The sequence below is a fragment of the Populus euphratica genome, unplaced genomic scaffold, assembly GCF_000495115.2.
Source record: "Populus euphratica unplaced genomic scaffold, PopEup_1.0 scaffold55.1, whole genome shotgun sequence".
NCBI classification, from domain to species: Eukaryota; Viridiplantae; Streptophyta; class Magnoliopsida; order Malpighiales; family Salicaceae; genus Populus; species Populus euphratica.
The window spans coordinates 352,073-376,432 of record NW_011499921.1 but is presented as its reverse complement, the minus strand read 5'-3'; the positions used below and the strand labels follow the sequence as shown (position 1 = coordinate 376,432).

The window sequence follows — 24,360 nt, the reverse complement described above, 5'->3', positions numbered from 1 at the left end:
TGAAAAAATAGAATTTTCGTCAATGATTTAAATGTTGATGTCATTATTCTCGCAGCTTCAATGTTTGTAAACCTGAAATTTTATAAATTTAATAAAAAATTATTTTTTTCAAAAATTATTAAACATGTTGTTGTGAAAGTAAAACAAACTTATATTGAAAAGGTATCCTTCCACTAGGTCTCATACTTGTGGGTGAATGGATCCTATTGTGAAGGATCCCTCACTTGACATTGCAGCATTGCACTCAACGAGGCAACATTGTGAGTTGATGCTTGTGCCTCAGGTGCATCTCCTTGGTAGGCACCTAATGACTCTTGGTTATTATTATCGCTGCTTGAAGAGTTAGCACTGATCTTATCCTCATGACTTGCAGTAGACTTTCCCCTAGGCATCTACATAAATTTATGAAAAAAATAAAAAATTTCTATTTAAAAAAAATTAGTAACACCTCTCCTATAAGAAAAGCTACTTGAAATTTTTAATCCTACAAATAAACAACTTATATGTCACAAACCAATTAATTTTATTCAATTTCTACCAACAATTTTGAATAATTTATTTCTACAAGATGAAATCTCAGGGGTTAAAAGTGCAAGGTTTAAAACACCCCTAGTTATTAAGGGCTTTACATGAAGAAAATGTGTTGATTTTAATGAAATGTTATCTCTAGTTGTGAAACATAATTTTATTAAGGTATTACTTGTTATAATTGCTCTATTTGACTTAGATTTTGAGCAATTAAATGTCAAAATAACTTTTCTATATACTAAGTTGGAGGAGATGATTTATATGCATTAATTAAAAGGGTTTCATTTCTCAAGGTAATGAAGACCATATGTGTTTATTGAAGAATTCGATATATGACTTAAAGCAGTCATCAAGATAATGATATAAAAGGTCTGATACTTTTATGTTTATACATTGTTACATTAAAAATGACTATGATAGTTGTGCATATATACTTCAAAAAGCTCTTAGATGGTTTATTTATATACTTGTTATTGTATATTGAAGACATGTTGATTGCCTTAAAGAACATGTTTAAGATTAACAATTTAAAGTATCAGTTAAGTAGTGAGTTTAAAATGAAGAATTTAAGGGTAAACAATAAGATTTTAGGTATGAAGATAGGTAGAGATCTAAGTATAAGTAAGTTATAATTGTCATAGAGGAATCATCTTAAGAAGGTACCTGAGTATTTTGGTATGCATGACTGCATGTTAGTGAATACTCCATTTACATTCAATTTTAGGTTATCTTCAACCTTGTTATGGAAATTGAAAAGGATAAAGAGCACAAGTCAGGTATTGCTTGTGCTAATATAGTTGAAAGTATCGTGTATGTTATAGTCCACACTCATTCAAACATTTTACTGTTATTATTATGGTCATTAGGTTTCATTTTACTGTTATTATTATGGTCATTAGGTTTATAGAAAATCCTAGTAAAGTTCACTAACAAAATGTGAAATTGATACTCTGTTATCTTAAAAGTAGTACAAATATTGGTTTGATATACGATAAAGGTAGCAACATTATAAAGAGTGTTAAGGGTTATGTAGATTCAAAGTATGCTAATGATTTGAATAAAAAAATATCATTGACAAGTTATATCTTTACTTTCTCAAGGTGTGTCATTAGTTCGAAAGTAATTTTTCAATCCACTGTTACCTTATTTACAATAGAGGCTTAGTAGATGACATTGACAGAGATATGAAAGAAACTTTATAACTAAGAGGTTTGATTAATAATCTTGGTTTATCACATGAGTTAACTATTATGCATTGTGATAATAAAAGTGTTACTCATCTAGACAAGAATCAAATGTATCATTAAAGAATCTAACATATTGATATCAGGTGTTGGTTCGTTCTAGATATCATGTCATACGATATTGTATAAGTGAAGCAGAATTACTACAATTAAGAATATTATAGATATGTTTACAAAGCCTATCTCCATAATTAAGTTCAAACATTGCTTAAACTTGATTGGTTTGTATGGTACTTGAGAGGTGTTTAGTTGAGGCGATTAGAGAGTTGTTTAAGTTTTGTAAGTTAACTCAATTTAAATCAAGATAGAAATTTGTTGGGTCTGTCTTAAATTGTGAATTTAAGTAAGAAAAAAATATCCATATATTTAGTTCATAAAAAAACCTAAAATTGTCATATTTTAGAGCAAAACTTATTTTATGAGTGTTTTTATTCTATACACTTTGTTGGCTTAACAAGAAAAAAGAAAAAGTAAGTTTCGAGTTATTTTAGAATTGTAGATGAAACAACAATTTTGTGTGAAATCTTATAATCTTGTATTTTTTTATAATAAATTTATTTTATCAACTCGGTACTGTAGTATAGGCCTAAATTTCCAAACTATATAAATTTTATGTGCTTTTATATGATTAATTCTGATAGTTTTTGTTTATATTTCTCAACTTGTCATTTGGTTTTTAAAGTTTAAGATTGTTTCCACTGCATAATATATGCACATGGAAAGCTTAGCGAATTTCTCTAGCTGGAAAGTATTATCCAAATTCAACATCCCTTTCAAGCTACAGTAAGAAAAGAAATCTGAGACAAGATTCTAAGCAAGAAAATTAACCACGCTAGCATATGGCATCTAGGAAAAAGAGAGAAAGGACAAGCCGTCGAGAACGGTAGGTTTGGATTCCCCATTTTCCCAGCTGTTTTTTTGTCGACTTCATGATGTCGTGTATGGCAACTTCCGAACAACTACCAAATTAGACCCTCAGAAAAACAACTCCATTTCCCATGGTATTTTCAAAGCATCCCTTTAGACAAACACAAAACTTTCGAAATGTTTTCTTGACCTATGGCACCGGTTTCTTTGAGAATAAAAAGATGCTCATCTTCTGTCTCCCCCTTGCCCATTGCTAAGTCAAATTAAAAAAAAAAAAAAAACCTTCTACCTCTTATCTCTCTAGTCTTTGGTCCTATTTACATGGAATGACACAATGGAATATACATGATTTATTCCAATGTCCCATTTCTTCGATAAAAACTCAGCTGTGATCATCTTCTCTTTCCTGACCTAAAATTTTGTACTTCTTGCAATATTTCTCTCCTTCATTTCTCTCTTGCATTGATGGAAGACAAGGAAGAGGAGGAACTTTTGAATCTTAGCCTAGCAATTGTTACAGACTCCAGTGGTGGTGACATGAGAAGGAAGAGAAAGAGATCAAGGGCAGATCACGTTTTCAATCCTTTGATGAATGGTTACGAGGGTTGTAGTGAAGCGAAGATATATCGGCTACTCCAAATGAGGGAACAGATGATAAAACTAGACCATAAGAAGAAAGCAGCTGTTGAAGAAACTGGCAAAGGGCTTCATTTGATTCACTTGCTTCTCATAACTGCCACAGCAGCTGATGAGAACAATGTAGGCTCAGCGTTGGAGAATCTGACAGAATTATATCAAAGTGTCTCCTTCACCGGTGACTCGGTGCAAAGGGTTGTTGCTTATTTTGCTGATGGATTGGCCGCAAGGCTCCTCACCAAGAAATCTCCCTTCTACGACATGATCATGAAGGAACCAACAAGTGAAGAAGAGTTCTTGGCATTCACAGATCTCTACAGGGTGTCTCCTTATTACCAGCTCGCTCATTTCACTGCAAACCAGGCTATCCTTGAGGCCTATGAGAAGGAAGAAGATAATAACAACCGTGCATTGCACGTTATTGATTTTGACGTCTCATATGGCTTTCAATGGCCTTCTCTGATACAATCTCTCTCCGAAAAGGCCAGCAGTGGCAACCGAATTTCACTGCGAGTAACTGGATTCGGAAAAAGTGTGGAAGAGTTGCAAGAAACTGAGAGTAGATTAGTCAGCTTTGCGAAAGGGTTTCGCAATCTTGTCTTTGAGTTTCAAGGGTTGTTAAGGGGGTCTAAGCTCATCAACCTAAGGAAAAAGAAAAATGAAACAGTTGCTGTGAATTTAGTATTTCATTTGAATACTTTGAATGATTCTTTGAAGATATCTGACACATTAAAATCAATACGGTCACTTAACCCCTCCATTGTTGTCTTGGCGGAGCAAGAAGGTAGCAGAAGCCCAAGAAGCTTTCTATCAAGATTCATGGAGTCCTTACACTATTTTGCAGCCATGTTTGATTCTTTAGATGATTTTCTTCCTCTAGAAAGCTCAGAGAGATTAAGCATCGAAAAGAATCATCTTGGTAAAGAGATCAAAAGCATGCTCAACTATGACAAAGATGAAGCAAACTGTCCAAGATATGACAAGATGGAAAAATGGAAAGGAAGGATGGAGGGTCATGGATTTGCAGGCATGAAACTTAGCTCCAAGTCCTTGATACAAGCCAAGCTTCTTTTGAAAATTAGAACCCATTATTGTCCTCTTCAATTTGATGGAGAGAGTGGTGGAGGGTTCAAGGTTTTTGAAAGAGATGATGGGAAAGCTATTTCTCTAGTATGGCAAGATAGGTGTTTAATCACTGCCTCTGCATGGCATTGTGTTTGATAGTTGCTATATTATTGCAATTTTCAGCTAACACATTCATGATTTTTGTAAGTTCAATCAAATAATAGAGCATTTACCATGATCATGCATGTTTTTTTGTGCTTATTACATCAAAATTAATCTTCATCCTGCTACCTCGCCTACTAAATATTGTTCTCTCTCTTTCTCAAGCAAAAAAAAAAAAAAGGGACAGAAAAAATCATTGCCCTTTGTCAAAAGTTCTGATTTGGACCTTGGGAACAGATTGTCCCTTCAACTTCATACAAGAGGACACCCATATATTTTTTGAGGATCTCTGATGGGAAGGTGAAAATAGATGCCTTCTGTCTGATATTGCCATGATCAATCCATCTTGGAGTAAACTTCACATCCCCGCAAACTTGTGACAATGTCTTTTTACCAACCCATAAAAGATCGATGCTAGCAAGAGTGAATAATAGCTATTTATATAGTATGATTTTCCTCTTCTTTTTTCCCATTTGTTAACGATCATAGAGCTAGTTTTGGCCTTAGCTAGAGTAATCAATACAACTCAAGCATCCCCAGCTTGTTCCCCAGCATTTTGGTGCATGAACTTGCATAAAACCAAACCAATTAGTCATATGAATCTCATCAATTTATGTATAAAATCCAATGTGGTTTGCCCTGATTTTCCCACACGCCACAATGACATAATTACTTGTGTTTATGTCGTAGCTTTAACGTCTTGTGACTTTGATGGTGTGGCAATATTCAATGCCCTAATTATGATAATTTCTGCCCCAGATGGAACCAAAGAGGACAAGCTAATTATCCAAGAGAGTGGTTGCCTTGCAATTAGATAAATGTGTTTTTATATATCTTTAAATACTCTATATAATGTAAATATCACATAAAAAAGTAAAATTCTTACCGATTCATAGATTTCAGTCAAACAAGATAATTTATTTTTAATCAAAAGAGAAGTCGACTACTTTCATGGTATAAAAGACTAATTAAATTGAAGATATTGTTATCTCAAATAAGATTAGACTAGATAATAACATATCAAATGCAACACTTCTTTACTTTTCTGAGAAGCTTCGACTGAACCCCATTTTTTGGGCTAATGGCCAGCCTCAGTCTTTTTTTTGTTTTTGTTTTTATAGCCCTTTATTTAATTAATTTAATAGGGTTTATCTAAGTTGATATAATATATTTTTATTTTAATATTTTTATAAAAAATATTGTTTAATGTATTAGATTTTAAATTCATAATTATTTGTTTTTGAAAACATATTAACGATACTTGTATGTTTTTTTAGTGTAAAAAAAGAGAGAGATTAATTCATCCATTTTTTAAAGTAATTTTTTATGATTGTCCGCTTCAATTAAAAAAAATTGATTCTAAAAAACAAACTAAGTTATTCAACATAATCGTATTCATTATTTATGTTACAGACCATATATATATTTTAATTTAATCTTTACTTATTATCAATAACTATTTTTACATGTATTATAATTTTTTTTTAGTTTTTTTAATTATATATATGTATATATAAGATTTGTAGTTTATAATTATAATTTTTGGGTGTAATAAAATGTATTATAAATATTTACATATTTATGCTTATTTATAATTAATTAAATATACATATATAAGATTTAATGTAATTTTTTATGATTGCCCGATTCAATTAAAAAATTAATTTTAAAAAACAAACTAAATTATTCAACATAATCAGGTTTATTGTCCATGTTTCAAAACCATATATATCTCTTAATTTTTTAATTTAATCTTTACTTATTATCAATAACTATTTTTTTAATTTAATCTTTACTTATTATCAATAACTATTTTTACATTTATTATAACTGACTTTTAATTTATATATATATATATATATAATATTTTCAGTTTATAATTATAATTTTTTTGGTGTAATAAAATGCATTATAAAGTCTTGCATATTTATACTTTTTATTTTTATTTTTTTACTAGAAAAAAAGTTCCTGTCCACATCAAAGTTCGGGCCACATTAGTTGGTGATTAATCAATTACTATTATTGTCCTCTTTCAAGAATGGCAAACCGACTGCAATCCTACAACCCCCACGTACGATACATAAAAAACAAAATTAAAAATAAATCCTTTTCATCGCTGCATAGAAATTAACATCCAAGTAGTTGTAGCAATAGCGAGGGTGGTTGGGTGATATTTGTTGTCGGTTTATCTATTATTTTAATAAAAACATTATAAAAATTTAAAATTTAAAATATTAGATTTGACTATAATATCAAACCAGGAACATTAAATCTAGTTATAACATAAAACCTAATAATAATATTTAACTTCTCTCCTAAAATTTTTATTTTTAATTTAATAATAATAATAATAATAAATAAATAATTATATAAAAAAGTATTTAATAAACAATCAAATGTGATTTGGCTCTCCCTGATCATATTATTTTGAAATATTAATTAGCATTGACATTCTTTTATCTCAAATATTAATTGTATTGGAGAAACTATTCTTACAAAGTCTTATAATAACATCAACATTAAAATAGTTTTTGGTGGCGGTGGGAAAGACCTTTACTTTCAACTTTTTAAAGCCAAGTCATCACTAAGCTGCCTTAAAAATGGGATCGTTCTAAGAAGAATTTAATTTTTTTAAAAATTAATAATTATTTAATTTTTTAAAATTTTTTTAATACATTAATTTAAAAATAAAAAATATTTTAAAAAATATTACAACTACATTTTTAAACACATGCTTATAAATATGTTCCAGGATCGGACCCTCTGCGGGCAAAGGTGTATTAGTTTTTAATTTAAATTATATTATTTTAGATTTTAAAAAATAAAAATAACATTATTTTAAACAAAAAAATTTAAAAAATATGTACTTGATTGAATATTGTCAAATTTTAACCGAGTTATGGGCTTGCTAGCTATTTTAATGTTGACTGGGTCAACAATTCAAATAATGAAAACTCGGCTGGGGCTAGGTGTAGACAGGTTATTGGGTTCATCTATACTAATATGCCACATGGAAAGGTTTAATTGGTCAGCCCACATAAGCTTGGTGACGTGGCGAATTCAAAAGAAGTAGAAGTAGAATCCTGGGTTAGCTTAGCAGAGTAGAAGACTGAAGAGAGGAAAATGGAAGAGCTGAAATCAGCATTGGAAGCTCACATGGACCAGATGGCGGATCTGGTCCAGAAACTCTCATCGGAGCTCCGATCCGGACTCCGACCCGCCATTGATAATTTCATCGGTTTTTTCCACGCCATTGACTGGACGGTACCCATTTTTTGCTCTTTTTTTTTTAAAAAAAGAAAAGATTTTTAGGGTTTACATTGAAAAGAAGTTTTGTTTTGTTTTGTTTTGTTTTGGACAGGAACCTTGGTTAATGGGTTTAATAGGATTCCATTTGATGTTGCTGATACTAACAGTCGTTTCAAGGAAACATATTAACTTCCAGATGTCTTTTTTCCTTTTAGCTTGTAAGTTTCTTCCTCTCTTTTTCTTTCACTGTAAATTTGGATTGAATGCACTAATGGGTTGTCAGTTTTTTTGAAGTTTAGGTAAATTATCCATGCAAGATCAAAGCTTGTTCTTTTTTTTTTTTTGAAAATGCGGCTTAAGCTTTTTTGGGCCTTGGTGGACATTTTGAGATTTGATGTGTATGGCAATTGCAATTGCAATTGCTTTGTTCTTATATGATGACATGTTTTGGAATTTGCTAGTAATGTAGCTTAAATACAGCGCATGTGTGTAGAAAACAATGTATGTGTGAGAGAAAAAAGATCGACTATCTTATATGAGTTTATAGAAGCTAATTTGTCTTCCGAAGTTATGGACTGGTGTAAAACACATTGAATGTATTAGTTGTGGAACATGGGAATACAGTTTAATAGTAATAGCTTTTCAGTAATGTGCTCTTGGCATGAGTATTGTGGGGCATTGTATTGCCATCTAATAAGGATAATGAAACTTTGTAAAGAAGCTTATTATAGAGCTGGACTTTTAATCGTAATTTGGATTAATCTTTATCATTAAAGACTTCTTTTACAAAATGATTCTAAGAGGATGTGCAGAATTTATTAAAAGAGTGTCTGTGTGTGGTTGTGTCTAAATGTTAGAAATTTGAACTAATTGTTTCTGATTGTCTGTGTCGCGATGTTGGAAGTAAGACAGCTAAAATTACTGTTACGGGCTTCGTGAGCCTTCAAATGAAAACCATGTTTGGAGTCAAAAAGTTATCTGGATTCATGTATGTATTAGGTGCTTAATTTCAATGTTGATTTACAAATGTCACCTAAACTCTTCATGCTGACAATAAAAGACACTTAAAGCTAGTTTTTTGGGTCACAACTCCATGTTTCCCAAAATCAATTTTTTACCAGTTGACTAACCGCTGCTTGTAGTTCACAGTGCCAAATAAAAAATTAAAAAATCATTTCAGTCCCCAATGTCAAATTTATATCAGCTTGTATTTCTGTGGGCTGTGGGTGAGGTCAATGCCTCTTCCGGAATCCTAGTTCATGCAACACTCACTGATGTGTTCTTCTATTGTAACTTCCGTGCTCAATGCAGAAATCCATGGATATCTGATCCTATTTAGTCATTTGGTGTCATGTAGTGGCTGGTGTATACCTATCAGAGAGGCTTAACAGAGTCTTGGGTGACAACTGGAGGAGCTTTGCAAGCCAGAATTACTTTGATCCACATGGACTTTTTCTTTCAGTACTCTGGTCTGGGCCTCTTCTTATCATTGCAACCATTATTCTGGTGAGTGTTTGCAGTCACCTTTTTAATCTGCTTGCATTTTATGTCTGCTTCATTTCCTGCAATTTGTTCTGACCCTATTATGTCTTTGCAGATAAACACTCTCTTTTCCTTGTGTTACATGATTGTTCGTTGGAAAAGGGCTGAGCTAAGACATCGTGCTAGGCTGGCTCGTGAAAGCAACAAGCAGGATTGATCTTCTCCTGCCTGGTGCTCTGTGAGAGAGATTGAAGAGCCACTTCTTCCCTTGAGGCAGTTTTGGGGTTAAAGAGCCAATTTTTTTTTTTCTTTTCAGTTTTTAATGGTATAAAATATCACTTGGGATGTGCAATCCTGCCTTATGCACTACTTCATTTTACGTCCAGTGGATCATTTAGTTAAAAATACTCCAATTACACCTCTTGTGATATGCTTTGCAGCCATTCATGAATCATTTCGGGTCCTAAATTTTCTTATCCTGGGTTTTGTGGTGTTCGGGCCTTGCTAGCAACGAGAACTGTGAGTTCATAACAAGGAAGGTCAGTGTACAAGACATGCCTCATGAATGGGACTTCCATGTTTGAATATTTTGCTTTCTTGTGAATGCCAGGAAAATAACTGGAGATCTATTTCTCAGGAAAACACCTTGCGAAAGCTTGCTTCTCTGTGATTGCCCTTTTATCTCTGGCATCCTTGAGCGTGGATATTGAAAGAAAGCAACTCCCCTTCCGCTATCTCTTTCTTTTGATACTAAATCGATCCTTTTCCTCCTGTTTTAAGATTCTCATAGAGAAAGAATCCATTTTAATCCAAAAAAAATTTCAGTTTTTCTTGAATCTATTTAAGATGAGGATTGAATTCTAATATTAAAAGGTTAATAGTTAGTATTTTCTGGGTTTATAGTTATAAAACTTAATATCACTCAAGGTAAACTTAATTAAAATAATCTTAATTAAAATAATATTATTTTGATATAAAAAAGATAAAATTAATTAAAATGATATTCTTTTAATATAAAAAAATTTATGGGTTGAGAGTTGAGTTTTATCTCAATAAATTAGGTTGTGAATTTATTAAATTAATTTAAATATTTTTTTATTCTGTTTTTTTATAAATTAAATTGATTTAGATTTAAAGATGATTTAAGTTCGAGTTTTAGATTAGTTTGAGTTTTATAAATACAAATGAGTGAGTTAAATTTATTTTATTTTATCTAATAGGAGAATTGAATCCTTACAAGAGAAGCTTAATCATAGGACCATTGCCGGGTTATTAAAATTTTATATTTTGAATGATAATAAACATGCATTTGGATATGGAACCCTAGATTATGTTTTTCTTACCAACAGGCAATGTACCCATAAAAGTAGGAACACGTGGATTAACTGTGCACAACCTCCACAATACCATAACGTCTAGCCTCTCAGACCATGACACGTAGAAAGTACGGCTTTCTCTTCCCTCCTTGAAAAGACATCGTTGACCTCACCTTGCCATATGTACGCCCACGATCGGTTTAAACAACAATCATCAATAACACCAGCAATGACTAATCTTTAACAATCCAACATGGCAAGGAGATAAATAGCCGTTGCAGTCACACCAGAAACCCTAACGGTCACCATTTTCGAAATGAAAATTCAAAATCGAAGTTCCTCTCTCCATCACCACATGATAACCATATAAAACCCCTCCCTGTCTCTTTCTTTAAAACCAAGATTCTGCTTTCTCTCTCGAGAAACCCAGGAAAGAGGGATTTTTCTTAAACCCCAAGAAAAATGGCAAGCAACAGAGAGAAAAAACCTGAAGAAGAAGAGAGAAAGATCCCAGTTTTTACAGTACTAAGGAACGGTGCAATTCTCAAGAACATTTTTGTAATCGACAAGTCACCATTACCTTCACCAACATCTTCAGAGCCGTCCATTGAAAATGAAGAGAACCCAGTTCAAGAAACTGAAGAAATCTTGACTTTTGGTAGACACCCAGATTGCAATATTGTTTTAAATCACCCTAGCATTAGCAGATTCCACCTTCAAATCAATTCAAGACCCTCTTCACAGAAGCTCTTTGTCACAGATTTATCTTCTGGTAATTTCAGTTTTCTTCCTTTATATTAGTTTCACTGTAGATTTTAGTGGGCTTTCCTTGTTTTTCATGGTCTATTGATGTCATTCATTCCTGTCTTGGCTTTTGTTTAATTGTTTGAAAATTGCGTGATTATATGTTGTTAGGCTAAATTTGTTTCTGTTCTATGACATTTTTGTGTGATCATTTAACTGGGTTCTTGATTCTTGATGTTTTCTTGCGTTATTATGTACTTTTAGGGTGGATGTCACTGAATTTGCATTTTACGGGTTTCTTCTTCTTGATGGGTTGCTTTATTGCTTTTCTTATTTTTTTAGTCAATTCTCTTGCTCTTAGATTATCACTGAATCAGGTTTTTGATGGATTCTTGGTTGATGTTTTCTTGTATTACTACGCCTTAATAGGATACGTGCTCTTGGTTTATATTTAGCTCTATTTGGTTTGTCACTGGATTAGGTTTTTATAGTTTCTTTTTTCTTTCTTGAATTACTGTTAGAATGTGACAATTGAGTTGTTATTTGATTCTTTTTATATATGTTTTTCTCATTAATTTTGGGCACCTTCAAATTGGGTTTTAATTTGTTTTTGATGGGTTCCTGTTTCTTGTATAGTCCATGGGACATGGGTTTCAGGGAAGAAGATTGAGCCGGGGTTTATATTTAGCTCTATTTGGTTTCGTTATTATGTACTTTTAGGGTGGATGTCACTGAATTTGCATTTTACGGGTTTCTTCTTCTTGATGGGTTGCTTTATTGCTTTTCTTATTTTTTTAGTCAATTCTCTTGCTCTTAGAATGTCACTGGATTTGGTTTTTATAGTTTCTTTTTTCTTTCTTGAATTACTGTTTAGTATGTGACAATTGAGTTGTTATTTGATTTATTCGATTCTTTTTATATATGTTTTTCTCATTAATTTTGGGCACCCTCAAATTGGGTTTTAATTTGTTTTTGATCGGTTCCTGTTTCTTGTATAGTCCATGGGACTTGGGTTTCAGGGAAGAAGATTGAGCCGGGGTTTCGTGTAGAGCTCAATGAAGGTGATACAATAAGGGTTGGTGGCTCAACTAGGTACTACAGGCTGCACTGGGTTCCTTTGAGCCGTGCATATGATATGGAAACCCCATTTATATCACCATTAGATATGGCAATGATTGAAGAGAAGCTAGAGGAAGATCCAGTGCTTGAAGAAGAAAATGAGGCGAAAATGTCTCAGGTGAGAGAATCATGCCTTAGTTTGTATTTATCTAGAATATCCACCTGATGTTTGCAAGTTACTCTCAAATTTTGTTCTTACAATTTGTTTGATGAGAATCCAGAGTTGATTGTTGAGGCAGTTTAATCGTTGACTGATGTTTTTTCTTGAAATATTACTTATTTATGTCTTTCTTTTTTACCTTCTTTGTGTTGGGATCGTATAGGATGAGAACTTAATGGCAACTGAAAGAGAATCTGTTGAAGAGAAAGGCTCACTGGAAGTGGCAGGAAAAGATGATGAAAGATATCAGGTGAGAAATTATGGTTGAAGCGGACCAAATTGTGGATAAGTGGTACAGCAGAAAATTCAATTGATTAATATTTATGAATTTTTCTTGGTTGTGTCTTTTGTGCAGGCCATGGATTCTACATCAGTTGAAAATAGAGAAACAAAGTCTTTGGATTTAATATTACAGGATGTAGGCTACTTGTATTGTGAGGAGATTTGGGAGTCAATTGCAAAGAAAGAGATCTCGTCAGCTGCTTTAGTGCCTGATGAAAGCATGGATTCTTTGTTTTATGATGCAAATGAAGATATAGAAATGTCATTCAGAAATGACCATAATGTGAAGGATATATTAAGCCCCACAGCTGTCCAGGGAGTTATTTCGGAAACTAAGTGTCGGCAATATGATGGACATAACCAGAGCCCTGAATATTTTTCTGTTCGACAAGAACTGCCGGAGACAGAAACCAAAGGGAGTTCAATGATCAGAGAATCCAATGCTGTGTTTTCTTCCTTGTCCACTGCAGAAGTGGAATCTCAGTCAGCCCCTGAGATGCTAGGAGCAACAGAAAATGGAAGCTTATTGAGCAAAGGCCATGAACCAATTAATATCTTCTCTCATGGGATAGAAATGGTGAAGTTGTCTTTGCCTGTAAAAGATCTTTCAGATAATGACAGTAAAAAAGTCAGAAAAGAAAACCAGACTCTAGAGCATCTTGTTGCTTTAGAACCAACATATAAAGAAGGAAACCAAGGGAATTTCACAGCAAATCTGCTAGTGAACCTGAACTCCGCATGTTCTGATGACCAAGCTGTTTCTTTAAAATCAACATATGAAGGGAACCAGGAGAATTTCACTGCAAATCTGCAGGAGAACCTGAATTCTGCATGTTCTGGTGACCATGCTGTTGCTTTAGACCCAACATATGAAGAAGGAACCCGAGAGCATTTCACTGTAAATCTGCTGGAGAACCTGAATTCATCATGTTCTGATGACCATGCTGTTGCTTTAGACCCAACATATGAAGAAGGAACCCAAGAGAATTTCACTACAAATCTGCTGGCAAACCTGAACTCCTCATGTTCTGATGACCATGCTGATGCTGACATGCTTGAAGTGGAAAACCAGAATCTTTCAAGGGATGACCATGAGCAGAGTGAATACGCCAGCATCTGCTCTGTGCTCCTCGCAGCGGAATCTGTGAGCTCATCTTTGCCTGCAGGACTCCTCTCTGAGATCATAGATAGCAAAAAGTGCCAGACCCCACAATCCGTACTTGCTTCAATTGAAAACCAGGGGAACTTACAGAGCTCTCACGTCAGATCAGAGAAAAAACAGAGCTCTCGTAACATCTGGTCAAGAAGAGGTAAACCCAAAGCTGTTCTTCAGCTTCAAACAAGTAGGAGTAGAGAAAAGAATAGAGGAGATGATGTTGAATGGGAGAACCAGGAGAATACTGAGAATATATCAATCTCAAAGACTATTTTCCCTGGTTCAGAAGCAGCAGAAGAAGTCCTTACCCCAGGCAAGGAGAATTACTCACCAAATACTCTTCTGCTTAAGTCCTTGAAAAAGAAGGGTAAACGAGAAGAAACGCAACTTTCCAAATCACGCAGATCAACCTCTTCAAAAATTGCTTTTAGTCCCTATAAGCAACCAGAAGAAGAGATGATCGCCTCTCCAGATAAAGAGAACCAGGCACCAAAAGTTCTCCAACAAACAAAATTAGCTATATCAGCTTCAAGGAATCAAGTGAAATTCAAGAAAGAGATGGTACTAGAGGAGAGTAAGGCAGAAAGAGTTCCACTACAATCTTTACTTGTGAATTTCTCAGGAAATAGCAATTCTGAAGCTTCAGTCCCTAATGATGCTACAAGAAGCAGTATTTCTGTTAATTGTTCTCAAATTATGCGGACGGTGAATAACCTCTCTTCTGTTTTAAGTTTAACATTTCGCTCCTGTAAACTAGGGTTAATAAATGGAGTTCATTTGCAGAGTAACTTCACTGGAGATGGTAAGAGAAGATGGACTATGGTGACAGATACAGCTTCTCTTGTGGACAAGGAGTCAAGGAAGTCATTACAGCTTTTACAAGGTCTCAAGGGGACTCATTTGGTCATTCCAAAAATGGGTAAATAAATTTTGAACAATTTTCAATATCATCTCTCTTGCTGTTCTAAATTGTAAGCTATATGTTACTAAATTTCTTTTCCGACAAATATCGGTGTCTGTTCTATAACATCAGTGATAAGGGAACTAGATTGTTTGAAGCGTCGTAGTAGCTTGTTTAGAAAAAAAATGGAGGCATCATTGGTGTTGGAATGGATAGAAGAGTGTATGGTGAGAACACCATGGTGGATTCATGTCCAGAGCTCAATGGAGGAGGGAAGGCACATAGCACCAACCCCACCTGCTTCTCCGCAGTCACGATTCAGTCAGGGAAGTGAAGGGTTTCCGCGTGGGACAGGAAGCTCAGTTCCGTTTCCAGCTCATGGAAGTTTTCTAGAAATTGTTTCACCAACAGCGGAAGATCATATCCTTGAATATGCTCTTTCCTATAGGAAAATGAATAGAAATGGACATCTCATCCTTCTAACTAATGACGTTACCCTGAAGATCAAAGCCATGTCAGAGGTACGTTGCTATCAACTCTCCCTGTCTCCGTATTCTTAATCTAGAAAATGAAAATGTATTTGTGTTTGTTTCAGGGTTTGATTTGTGAGACAGCCAAGGAATGTCGTGACAGTCTGGTGAACCCCTTCTCTGAGAGGTTCTTGTGGGCTGACAGCTCTCCTAGAGGACAGACTTGGTCTGTCTCGGACGATTTAGTTTTGAAGGAAAGGTATTACCGAAGCCCTTCAAAGAAATCATCTAAAGGAGAAGGTGCAAAGGGCTTGAAGCTCATTCTGCTTCATAATTCTCAGTACGGGCAGATCAGTCAGTCAGAACAATGTAGTTTGTTCAGAAACAGATACTTGTTTTAGTTCTTTTAGCAATTCAATGGTAAAGTTGAGTTGTCTGCTGACCACTTTTTTGGTCTTGGAGAACATCAAATAGCAGTTCTTTTGAACGATAAGTTTTTCTATTTAGTATGATGAAAAGTGGTGACTGGGATTTCAACATCATCTTTCTCACTAAATGAAATCCCTTGAGATGAAGCAGATTTATTTGCTGTGTGAAGAGATTTGAGTTTGATCGTAATTTAGTGGGATTGACATCACATTTTTATATTTTTCCCATAAAACACGTGTTTGGATTTGGGGTTATCTAACATGTAGCCATCATGGACAGGATCCTTCCAGGAGGAAAATAGCATCTCAGCAACATGCCACTCAGTTGCTCTCATTATTTCATAAAGTTTTTTTTAATGATTTGTGTCAACTTTAACCGCAATTGTTGGCTTCTTAATGATTCATTATATTTTGGTTTTATTCAATACATAATTTATTATGTATTGGCATTATTATGTATTGGCTTTATTCCCAGATTCCTGAACAATGTCACAAGTTGTGATGTGAAAGTGCTGGTTGGCTGGCAATATTTACATCGAAAGCTACTTTGTCAAGGAATTATTTGAAGTGATGAGCCTGGAAGAAGAAACAAGAAAAAGGGTAAAGTGGGGTGGGGTGGGTAGCATCGTCTGTTTGTAAGACTAATAACAGGCCTGGAAGCAACCACTGCTGCCAAGAAATTACTCCTTCCAAAACCGTTCTACCAGCACACCAATAGTTTCTCGCTTTCAGCTTCAAAAACCAGATTTGAAAATTTCTGGGCCTCTCAAAATGCTGTTTACTAGACAGTGAAGACACCAACAGCAAAAGGCCCCAAATTCCAAATTTCTATATTGTTAAACTAAGTTTGATGTTGAAATATCATGGGGTTCAGGTGGAATGAACCTTTGATAAAGTCCATATTCCAAATTCACCACTAGTGTATCTTATAATATCAAAAACTACCAGAAATGTCTATATTGTTAAACTAATTTTGATGTTGAAATATCATGGGGTTCAAGTGGAATGAACCTTTGATAAAGTGAAATATTAGAACTTACCTCTAAGGAAATGGCTAAAGAACAAACATTTATTTTAACTCATGAAATTACATGCACCTTACATATATGACAAGGAGTATCACGGGGCTTCAAGAAAGGAGAATGGACTTTCTGAATCATCAAATGGGGGTCGAGGGAACTCATGGAATCCACCAAAATTACACGTATCAAAGCTCAATGGTGAGAAATAACTAGCAGGATCATCAGCATCCTCCTTTACTTCGATAACATTTTGAACCCCACTTCCGCTACCAGCGTTGAAGCCAAGGCTGAAATTTGTGTTTCCACCCTTATTTGATGCTTCATTCCCATCCACTTTATCACATGACGCATGAGGTCCTTTAGTTTCCTCAAGAGGGATAGCAGGAGTATGGCCCTGGAACAGAGCAATGTGTCCAAAAAGCTTGTCTTTCCTCGAAAATGTTGTGCCACAGGAACAAAGCCATTTATCCTTCCCACAATGCTTCTCATGAGTTTTGAGATCTGCCATAACTGAGAACTTCTTGGTGTTGCATCGGCTGCAAATGTAGCTTTTGTCACAATGGGTTCTCTTGTAATGGTTTTTGACACACAAAATAGTCTTCAGAGGCTGAAACTTCTTGTGATCCTTGTTTCGCTTGCAACCAGCAAAAGGGCAGGAATACCTCTTAATAATCACTGGTTCTGAGCTGGGTTCTTTGTTGGGTTTTGCAAGTGCAGCTGGGGTTTTGTACTCATCACCATGGCCTCTCATATGCATCCTCAAATTTGCATCCCGCTTAAACCCCTTCCCACATATTGTGCAAAAGTGGGTGTGTGGCGCAAGTATTTCTTCCTTTTCTAGTTGTAATATATCATAGGAACCAGGCGGAAGGTTCTCTCCTTCATCAGCATCTTCTTCCTCTTTCATTTCAAGTTCTTCAGTGGAGTGGTTCTGTTCAGTCCCACAATTTCCTGTAACATCCATCTGGTTGCACTGATCAGAAACTTTACTTCCACTACCATGTTGCGGCTGTGGAACACAGTTCATGCCAGCTAAAGGAGGAAAAAGAAGCCCCCCAAGCTGTCCAAACTGTCCATTAGGAGTGCCCGTAGAAAGTGTATGTTTCACAGATGGGAGAAGACTACCTGCAGTGGAGATCAGCTGAACAATTATTGAAGTAAGATCAGCAGTTATGAGCTGTTGTTGCTGAGTTACAAGTTGATCCTGTCCCCCTAGAGCCTGGCCTTTGCGGCCAACAATTAAATGCACCAAATCTCGGAGATGATGGATTTTTTCCTCTAGAAAAGAAAGATTATTGAGCATGGATCTAGGATCCCAGTCTTGTAATTTGCTTGTTTGAAGTGCCTCATTATCTTGTCCATCTTCTTGATCCAGGACTTTGGGTTGCTTGTTGCAGTTGGAAGAAAGCAAATATTCAGATTCTGATGCTTGGTTGAATTCTTGGAAAGGTGGCTCAATCCTAATACCATAATCTAAAATGGAGGTGTCATCCCATTTCTGCTCCTGTTGCCGTAAATTGAAATTGGTAAAGGATGGATTTTCCAAGGCCATCTTTCTCGGTAATCCATTACTGGAGGATGAAGGATTTGCCCATGCATCTAGAGATAGCCTATCTTTAGGTTCCATTATTTACTCCTCTTAGTATGTGTGGATCAACGCTAACAAAAAGCTGGAATTTAAGCGAGGAATTAGAAAATCTTCATCAAAATCCTAAGCTTTAGTGCGCAATAAAATAAATTTCTGAACTTGGAAAATTGATTTCTAAACAAAAAATACAAGACCTAAATCCCAATCTATTAACCTTTCATTACCATTTCCCCCCTGAATACCAGTAGTTTTTGAAAAACACTATCGATTTCCCATATCATAATAGAAAATCAACACATCATTTTCCTCCACACATTTACTGATGAGATCAGCATCCTTCAATGCAAAGACAGAAATAAAACCCAACTTTTTGCATCTAAAGTCAAACCCCTCACTCCTAACTCAAGATCCAAATTCTCTCCCATTTAACCCATAATCAATTCTATTAAGCTCAGATACAAAAAAAAAAAAAACTTTACTGAAGAAAGATCCTCGATCTCTTCTTCTTTTATTTTTTATTTTTTTTATTTTTAAAAAAGAAGCTCTTAACTAGAATCTATACCAACACAAAGCCTAATCCATCCTAAAAATCCCATCTTTTTTCAATCCAATGAGTTACCCAATTCCCCAAATACCATTCCAAAACTCTTATGCAAACCATTAAAGCAAGCACAAATCAAAACATCCAATCATTTATTCAAGACCCTAAATCAAAAAAGCTTATAACTTGAGACCAAAACAAACGAACACAAGACATGTAATTGTAAGAAGCGATAAAAAGCAGCAACCTTTCAATAAAACAAAAACAAAGAGAAGCAGCAGAACTCGAGTCTCACCAGATTCAAGACACCCTTTGCTTCAACTTGGCTGCGCCATTTATTTTGAGAAAGAGAATGGAAAAGAAAAACTGTGCTCCAACAGCATCAATATATCAGCAAAAGTCTCAGTTAGCAATGAGGACACAGTGTCACCATAACCAAATCAATCCCACTAATCAGGACCGTTAGTTTGTCACTTCTGATTTGATTGATGGAAACCCTTCAATCGGAACCGTCGGCTGGGTCAATCATGATGAGTGGTGGGTGGTAAGTGGACAAATTGACCAAAAAAGACAAAACTTTTGCGAGGTCTCATTGGATCAGATAAAGACGGGTCCCATACATCAGAGGAAGATTCTCTATGTGGCTCCTTGATGCATCTGCACTCATTTGCATTGCATTTGACTAGGTTTCCGTGTTTTATTTTATTTTGTTCTTGTAGGGCTTCAATAAAAGAGGTCAATGAGATTTTAATAACCATCCATGATCCGTCAACTAATTTTGCTATTGTTTTTGAGGGAGTGGGGATTTACCCTTTACCAGGAAGCTGCCATTCCCATGGAGCTTTTTGTCTTTCCCCTCTTTTCTTCTCCCTTTTTCTTTTCAAGTATAGAAGACTCAAGAAAAATATTGTGGTGTCCGCAGTCACCCATGGCAACTTCTAGTTGATTTTAGGACCCAATTATACACTACGCTTAAGAAATCAGCACCGTGTATGATAGCTATAAAACTAAATAATTGAACGTGAGAGTAAATATAAAAAATTCATGTACTTTACTATAAATTATAAAGTTAAATTTTTAATTAATGCTAAATGTAGAAATGGAAACGAACAATTGAAAATAAAAAAAAAAATATAAAATTAAATTCTCAATTAATATGTTATTAAAAATAAAAATCAAAATCAAAAAATCTAAACAAACAAACCACTTGCAATCAATAAAATTAAATTTATTTATAAAATCAAGTATCAACATGTTATTAAACTATTTTTTCCGATCACAATAATATAATAATATTATAGAAAGCAAGTAAAACAAGTTAAAAATTTTAATTTTTAATTGATATTTTTTGCAAAGTTAATCATTAATTTAATGTGATGATTTTTTTGTAATCATGATAATTTTATCAAACTTAAACTAAAATAAATCATGAAATTTAATTTTCAATTTAAATAACACCGCTTATATGTCATAAACACACATTAACCATGTACATTAAATAAAGATTTTATTCAAAGTTCCATTAAAGTTTATCAAATTACATTATCAATATAGATTTTATAAATTCTTGTATTTTAAAGATTTTCTTAAAAAATAAACACAATTTAAAATTTTATTCTAACTTCTAACTAAAAGCCCTTTTTTATACTACCCTCGACATCACATAGAGCATAGCTCTTTTACTATTAATAATGCTTTAACTTTTTTAATTGAATTTTTTTAATGAATCTAATTTTTTTCTTTTTTTTATTAATTTTATATTGTTCAAAATTTTTCTAAAAATATGAGTTAACTAGGTGGCTCAGGTTATGCCACGAGTCAGGTCAATCTTATCCTAACATAACAAAAAAAAAAAGGGTTTAGACGATAATAACACAAGTTATCTTGAGATAATTTAACTAATACGTGAACCAAAATATAAAATCTAGAAAACTCTGTAAAACAAAATGCAAAAAATATCTTATAGCTCAAAGTCCAATAATCTTTTGTCCAACAATGAAATTTTAAAAAAAGATGAATTTAAAAAGTTTATCAAAGAAAAAACCTTGTATCAATCTGAGTTAATTTTATTAACACACAACACTTGATATGAGACTAAGATAAAAGAAAAATAATTTTTTTAAAAAAAACATGAAAATAGGCTAAAGTTGAATCAATAAAAAAATTATTAGAAAAAAACTTAAGTCAACTCAAATTAAGTTGATTAACCTGCACCCGGGATAACTTGATAAAAATAAAAGTGAAAAAATCACAAAGTTCAAGAATCAACAATTTAATGTCAAATGATGAAAATAAAAAAAATTAATTTCATAAAAAAAATATTGAGAAAAAAACTGAGTCAAACTAGGTTAGCTCGATTAACCCGATACTTAGAATATGAGATCATAATAACCTTGTTAAAAAAAAAAATTACAAAACTCAAATTCGACTAACATTGAAAATCAATTACTTAGATTATGAGACCGAGATTATCCTATAGAACAAAAATACAAAAAAATAATAAAACAAATTTTTTAATCATAAAAAAATTAGAAAACAAAATTTTAATCAAAATTAAGAGGACCAAATATGGTATAAAAATAAATATAATCAAACAATAAGGGATTAAATTAAAAAAAAAACAAAATAAATCAAGAAAATGATTTAAAACCAGCAAGAAAAAAACTAAGAACCAATTTGGATACATAAATAAAATAAAATAAAATATTGAGGGACAAAATTAAAAAGTAAATCAAGAAAAAGGAAAAAAAAAGTAATCAAAAGAATGAGGATTAAATTGGATAAAAACATTAAATGAAATAAAATGTTAAGAGATAAAATTATATATAAAAAAAACTTCAAAATGCGTTAAAATCAACTTAAATAGAAATAAAATTATTGAGAGACGAAATTGAAATAAATATAAACTAGAGAACAAAATTTAATTTTACAATGGCAGACATTAATCCTCAGGTTAAAAAAGAGAAAATGCAGACATGAATTCTAAGGTTAAAAAGGAGAAAATAGGAAGGAGAAAAAAAAATTCACCACCATTAAACCCCTAGAAAATCAACACAAGCGTCACTTTATTAGTTTATGAAGACACGATGGAAGGCAGTGTTTTCTCACTAGACAACACTGCACAAGTCATCTAAAAAATACAGGTATCATTCATGCGCTAATATATATGTTGCACTTATTAACTATTTTTATTTTTAATAATATTTATATTTGTTAAGTTACCGAAGTATTTATAACTGAAACTGATAATAACAGAAAAATCATAAAAAAAATATGAAAATGTCATATCTGTCATTTTGCTGTTAAAAAATGAAAAGTTGACAAAGCTCCTCTACAAAAAGTTAATATTTTTTTAAGGGCAATTAAGTCAGTTTATTATTTTAAAAAAATAAAAAGACCAAAAAGCCCTTTTATGTAAGCCTTTTTGTTTTTTTTTGGCTTTTCAAGAGTAATTAATTCTTTTTACTATTCTAAAAAAAAGAAGATAAAGAATGATTTCCCCATCCAATTTTAATGTCAATTGAACCTATTAAATGACAGTTTTTCTCCTCAATTTTCACTTCTTTGATTATTATTATGAATGGAAAAAACATTATTATATTATAACAATTCATCACAGTGCAATGTGTCTTGTTTCTTAGAAAATCACTAAGTATCCTTAATGTTTTTTACAATAATAAGAACTATGACATTTCTCAATATCTAATTGGAATGTAATTAGTTTAGGTATCATTCAGTAAGGAATATAAATAAAAAGTATAAAATGACCAATTCAAGTGATAGAGAAATCAATTATAGTTTATTTTTTCTGTTATATATAAAAATTATCTATATACATGAATGCAAGTATTTTAATTGAAATAAAACTCAATTGTACATAATATAATAAAATGTATCATATCTATGATAAGATTATTCTAGACTATCTGTGTGTGTGACTTCATTGTATTTATTTATTTTGGTTATTTAAGCGGGTAAATATGACAAAGCATTAAACTTATTGGTTTAGCTATTATTTTTGTTGGAGAAGTTTGTTAACGAACCACAAACAATTCTTTCTAAATATCTTCATATTTTATAGCTTCTTCATCCTTTGGCTATTAAATATTGTTATCCATGACATTCATAAATTTGCATGAATTCATAATATTATTCTTAAATTTTAGTTTTAATTTCATATAATTTTTAAAAACCATTTTTTTTCAAAATTATTTTGAGAATAAAAATCAATTTGTAAAAATTATTTACTGAGAACAAAATCTTTTTGGAACATGTTTACTTTCTTATCTGTGGGTTTTGTTTCTAGGAAAGGAACTAGAGAAGTTCTAGGTGAGTCTACAACAATACTAGTTTGAATATAAAGAAGTTAAGAAATATAGGTTCAATTATTTATTTTTTGAAGATTAATATTTTGGATTGTGATTGTTATAATAGATGTTTCTTTCTTGTAAAATTAACTTCTAAATAAGAATTTGAAAACTTTAAGGTGTTATTTGGTATTCTAGCTGGCTACGGGTGACCTACAATCATTATTTTTTTTGTTTGGTTAAGTAAGAAACATGATTTTTTTTATAGGACCCACCATTTATTAAGGTTGGGCCGCAGGCTTATTAAAAGCAGTATTTTGCTGCTTCTCCATGTAGTAGAGAGTTTCACTCTCCATTACTCACTTAAGTGAACAGTAGAGTTCAACTATACTGTTCACGTGAATAGTGGAGGGTTATTCCATTGTTCCGATCGAACCAAGTTCAATCCAAAACTAAATGCATTGAACTGGTTCCGACCTGATTAAAAAATTTTAATTTTTATATTTTTAATTGTATTTTATTTGAAAAATTAGAAGGAGATCGCTTGATGATATAACATTTATAGAACTTGATCACAATTCCAATTTTGTTCTTGCCGAGTCCAACCCAGTTAAAAAAAATTCAGTTTTTATTTTTATTTTTAATTATGTTTTATTCAAAAAATTAAAAGGAGATTGATTGATGATATAGTATTTGCAAAATTTGATTGCAATCCTAATTTTTTTCTTGCCGGGTCTGATCTAGTTATAAAAAAATTTAGTTTTTATTTTTATTTTAATTGTGTTTTATTTTAAAAATTAGAAGGAGATTGATAGCATTTGCAGAATTTGATCGCAATTCCAATTTTGTTCTTGCAGGGTCCAATCCAGTTAAAAAAAATCAGTTTTTTATTTTTATTTTTAATTGTGTTTTACGCAAAAAATTAGAAGGAGATCATTTGATGATGTAGCATTTACAGAATTTGATCGCAATCCTAATTTTGTTCTTGCAGGGTCCGACCCAATTAAAAAAAAATTAATTTTTATTTTTTAATTAAAAAAAAATAGAAGGAGATCGTTTGATGACGTAGCATTTGCAGAATTTAATTGCAATT

General features: G+C 32.8%; 4 protein-coding genes across 4 annotated transcripts; 3 read left to right on the top strand and 1 right to left on the bottom strand.

Moving 5' to 3' along the window:
• The first annotated feature begins 2,672 nt into the window (after nt 1-2,672).
• LOC105135130 (scarecrow-like protein 21) lies at nt 2,673-4,629 on the top strand. The gene has a single exon (XM_011039857.1). The coding sequence runs from the start codon at nt 3,105-3,107 to the stop codon at nt 4,494-4,496; it is 1,392 nt and encodes a 463-aa protein (XP_011038159.1). The 5' UTR covers nt 2,673-3,104; the 3' UTR covers nt 4,497-4,629.
• Nucleotides 4,630-7,589: 2,960 nt separating this feature from the next.
• On the top strand, nt 7,590-9,663 carry LOC105135129 (Tmem18). The gene is made up of 4 exons (XM_011039856.1): nt 7,590-7,766; nt 7,864-7,969; nt 9,109-9,257; nt 9,349-9,663. Exons 1-4 carry the CDS (start codon nt 7,626-7,628, stop codon nt 9,448-9,450), a joined length of 498 nt encoding a protein of 165 aa, XP_011038158.1. The 5' UTR covers nt 7,590-7,625; the 3' UTR covers nt 9,451-9,663.
• A 769-nt stretch (nt 9,664-10,432) lies between these two features.
• On the top strand, nt 10,433-16,150 carry LOC105135128 (forkhead-associated (FHA) domain-containing protein). The gene is made up of 7 exons (XM_011039855.1): nt 10,433-11,321; nt 12,292-12,530; nt 12,736-12,822; nt 12,928-14,715; nt 14,794-14,929; nt 15,044-15,432; nt 15,507-16,150. The coding sequence occupies exons 1-7, from the start codon at nt 11,012-11,014 to the stop codon at nt 15,780-15,782; spliced, it is 3,225 nt and encodes a 1,074-aa protein (XP_011038157.1). The 5' UTR covers nt 10,433-11,011; the 3' UTR covers nt 15,783-16,150.
• Nucleotides 16,151-16,768: 618 nt separating this feature from the next.
• STOP1 (C2H2 and C2HC zinc fingers superfamily protein) lies at nt 16,769-19,685 on the bottom strand. Its single transcript, XM_011039853.1, has 2 exons — nt 19,256-19,685; nt 16,769-18,501 (listed from the first exon to the last, which is right to left on the bottom strand). Exon 2 carries the CDS (start codon nt 18,456-18,458, stop codon nt 16,929-16,931), a length of 1,530 nt encoding a protein of 509 aa, XP_011038155.1. The 5' UTR covers nt 18,459-18,501; nt 19,256-19,685; the 3' UTR covers nt 16,769-16,928.
• Between the last annotated feature and the right edge of the window lie 4,675 nt (nt 19,686-24,360).